Genomic DNA, 4,223 nt, shown 5'->3' on the forward strand with positions numbered 1-4,223 from the left:
CATCCCTCCCTCTCTGCACTTTCTCCCCTCATCCTCTTGTGAGAGGAGTGAGTGAGTACAATGGAGTTAATCACAGCCATTCAGAAGCTGTATCTCTGTCTATTCACAGCACCAGCGGAGGCCTGGAACACAATCCCCTCATCTGCATACCACCACATAGCCAACACACACACGCGGCCACGGCACATAGACATAGAGCACCCACACAACTACACACAAATTTTCGATGTCAATCGGCATCACAATGTGACAACGAAATCAGTAATTGACTTGACATGAACTCAAGAGTTAGTATTCCTCGGTGGTCTGTACAAAATAAATTAATACATTTGAACTTCAATCTCTACGCCATAAAAAGGATTGTTATGATAATAAGGTTCATACTCAGTTAACTCGTAACAGAGCACTTGAATGGCGCTGGAGGTAATACTCACAAGTGGCCGTAGATCTGGGTGCGTGAGGATGTAGCCGTTGTTGGTGATTGCAAAGGCGTAGCCGTGAATGCCCAGCTAGAAGGATACACACAAAAACACACACACACACACACACACACACACACACACACACGCACGAAATGGATGCATGAAGAATTCGTAGCTCATTGTAAATCCCCGCTAATCAGGCCCTTTGTAATTTTCACAGACAGAATCTTTGTCTTTGTGGTGAAACTTACAAAACTGCACAATACAGAAGGCCGGCCTCAGTCGTGCATGTCTGGACAAATAACACACTTTCAAAGCTTAAAACCTTACACCCAACCAAGGTTCACATCTACAAGAAAAAGAAATTAACACAGGGGGTGTGGTGGGGGACACTTCCAGAATGCATTAGTATACATAATGTGTATAATTTTCTTGTCATAACTGGACATGAGTAATAAGCTGTGAATAATCAGTGTCACAACTTCAACAAAACCTCAGATTTATCTCCTACTGGTTTTGGCATTCAATTACCGCACCGTGGAGCAGGACTGACATACGCACAGACATGAGTAATAAAATATAAAAAAATGTTTTTAAATCCTTTCACTTGCTTTAGTTTTTTACTGACTTAGCATCCAGGTGAATAGCGCATTCATAAAGCCCAATCATGTGGTTGAAAAAGACATCCAAGTTTGGTTCTGAATATAAAACCCCTCACATCTATAATTACTCATAGGAATAATGGAGTGACGTTGGGTGTGGTACCTTGTATTTGGGGATGGTCTTGAGCAGCTCAGAGACGGGAACATCTGTCCCAACCACCCCTAGAAGGATCCCGCGGTTTCTCTGGAAGCACACACATTACAACAATTCTTAAGTTGTGTTTGAAAGGTCACTTACATAACACCGTCTCTTACAGATCCACTGTTTATGATATAAGAAATTTCAGTTTACAATATATATTCAATTAGTGATGCTCTACTGTATCCTCATTTACAGATTCCAATCAAACTGAAATTAGTGTCCTTCAAATACAAACATAATTAACCATTATTTCACAATTTGTGTCTAATCTCTCAAAACCTAATTTCTCTTGAGTTATACAAGAAGTAATTGCATAGTTTTTCAATTAAACTGCAAGTTTGTGGGAGAAAAATAGTAGGGGAAAAACAACGGCTGTGGAAATGTACGTGCTATGTGAACTTACAGTCTCATTCTTGGTACTGAACACTGGCATTGCCACTGTGGTCATCAGAACTGGACCTTGACCGTCGTCCAACTGAATGAGTCATGAGATATGAACAGTGAAAGAGAGCAATAGAGTAAGAAGGAGAGAGAGAGAGAGAGACAGCGAGAGAGAGAGAGAGGGAGGGAAAAGAGGGAAGCTAATGATGAAACATTGTTGTTACAGTTGCAAAAGAAATGTAACTGCACAGCACATTGCGTGGCATCATGCATATTAAATGAAAGATCTTGCTTCGTAACACCCAGTGAGTGATTATTTCAAGCTGCATAACACCCGTTGCTTTAGTAGCGAACCTGATAGGAGTTCTGCAGCAGACCTAGTCATATTATCTTCTTGAGGGACCTGCAAAACTTCCATGACATGTTTTATTCATGTCTATTATTTGCCTTAAAATGTATTCAATCACAGCCTGCCTTTGATCTCGTGCAGAATAAGCTTATCCAAAGGCAATGCTTCTAGTTTGGATCTGGGTATCTTCCCTCCCTAAAGACTGCTGGAATAATTATGATATTTATCTTTCCGGCGGCTGTCTGTATCTGCCGATGATATCCATTAGAGATGAAAGCTTGACACTGTTATGAGGAGACCGGAGGAAGGCTTCGTACTCGGCAAAAAGTGGTCTGACCTTGTCCACTCCTAAATGTCAAAACTGGCTAAATGTCAGTCACTCGTGCAGTTTGTGCTCAAGTCAGCACAAGTAATTGGTGCTTTAATTGCGATATGAATCCCTGAACAAAATCCACAATGGCTGAAGTTAGATAGTGGTGGCAAAAAAAGCACAACTCACATCACATATGATTTGTTTCCGCTGCAGCAATCAACAGAGCATTACTTTCAGATTGTGTTATCAAATTCCAGCGTAGCGCTTTTTCTAAGGGAACCACCCATTTAACCAATCATCTTAAATGAACATTACACGCCTCCTGAACAGTCTACTTCCTCCAGCACCCCCTCGACCCCCACCACCACCACCAGTAATAACAGGTAATGACAGGAGACTGCTAGCATCCATTCTGTCTCCCTCAGACACTGGGAAAAGGGGGAAATTGGTGACCAGAGCTCAGACAGCTGGTAATAGCAATCCACAACGCAGTATTAGACATCAAAGAGAGAACAAAGCACACCTAAGTACAGCTGCTGTAACAATGGACAGCCTTGCTGCTGGAGAATGGGATCGATCAAAGGACAGGCGAAACGAGCAGAGCCTCGCTCTAAAAATACAAAATCTATTTCCAAGCCCAGGTGTATTGGATCATATATCACCTTTCTGTAAACATATGGACTGACATTTATTGCGTATCCCCCACGAACTGTCGCTGAGCAATCCCCATCAAATGTGCACTCTTTGTACTTGAACCTAAGATGTTTTATTTCCGCTATATGTGCGCTTGGTGAAAATCAAGCTTGCCCAGCTGCTCTGGAAAATGACATGACATGACTGTAATTAAGAAGATAACAAGAGCTGCATGGAGAAAGGCAGCCAGCGACTGCATCTGTTGTACTCAAAGCCAACATCGCACTACGGATGATCTTCACTTGCCCTACCCAGGGGATGAAAGCCCTTTAAACTTGTGCTTCATTATCCCAACCCAGGAGAGTAAAGAGGCACTTCCTTGAACCATATACATGAGTGTCCTCCAACATGACCGTGCCCCAAGTCCCTATGGGAGGGCTCTTTCTCTAGAGTTTGACTTACCATACATAACCTGTGACCTCTGATGTAAGGTCAGAACTCACAGCACACATTTGGGCCAAATCTGCATCATCACTGCCTCTGTGGGTTTATCTGTATCAGTCAGAGTAAATGAGGTGTGTAAGTCCTTTCCCCCCGCTGTGGGTCAGAGGATGAAAAAACAACTCCACTGGGATCTAACACACTAGCTCCCCAATGACACAAATACCCACACACTTACACCCCTCAGAGGGTTCAGATACACACCCCTGCCCTGTGTTTGGTGTCTCACAGGTCACCTCTTAATCTAAGTTGCTGTGACAAATTGCGCGCTGGTTGGACGAGGTGACTCTTGTTTCCTTGGAGACCGAGCTTAATGATGTTGGTGTGTGTAAGTGATGGAGCCACAGCCCCCGTATAGGCTCATTTGGGAAAACTAAAACATACCCCATGGGAAGCCGAGCTGGCACGGACCCAGCACACGTTTTTACTTTGGGATTATCTATGGAAGCTCTCAATTACCACAATCAATATAACGATTTCTGGTTTGAAATGGTGGGGTTTACATTCATCCGTCAAGACATTTACTTACAGCTTACTACTTCAGTTTGTTCACATCCTTTATATTTTCTTCCAAACTTCTACTGGATCCTGTACCATTTTTTCTTCAAATTTCTCACATTCTTTCTCGAACAGTCTGAAAACACCCCTACCTCCCTCCTCCCATCATCCCTGAGCTCCAGTGTCAGTTCATCCGACAGAGTGGGAAACAAAGCCAAATGAGCCAGAGAATGATGGATGAAGCCGGTGAGACGAAGGATAGGAGGAAGAGGAGGGAGCGGTGGTGGTGGTGGTTGTTGGGGTGGGGGTGAGGGCTGGTGGT

General features: G+C 43.4%; 1 protein-coding gene across 2 annotated transcripts in view; it reads right to left on the reverse strand.

The window, feature by feature from the left end:
• The window catches only part of cacna2d3a (calcium channel, voltage-dependent, alpha 2/delta subunit 3a), a 117,150-nt gene that overhangs the window by 36,539 nt on the left and 76,388 nt on the right, over window positions 1–4,223 (reverse strand). For both annotated transcript variants that reach the window (XM_023425158.2, XM_087178989.1), the window contains 3 exons: window positions 1,630–1,701; window positions 1,188–1,268; window positions 435–509 (listed from right to left, as the gene is read on the reverse strand). In XM_023425158.2, the coding sequence (XP_023280926.1) occupies window positions 435–509; window positions 1,188–1,268; window positions 1,630–1,701 (228 nt within the window). The remainder of the gene's footprint in view (window positions 1–434; window positions 510–1,187; window positions 1,269–1,629; window positions 1,702–4,223) is intronic.

This window comes from Seriola lalandi, unplaced genomic scaffold (assembly GCF_002814215.2).
Source record: "Seriola lalandi dorsalis isolate HSWRI2012SDOR001 ecotype SW California unplaced genomic scaffold, Sedor1 jcf7180002054767, whole genome shotgun sequence".
Taxonomy (NCBI): domain Eukaryota; kingdom Metazoa; phylum Chordata; class Actinopteri; order Carangiformes; family Carangidae; genus Seriola; species Seriola lalandi.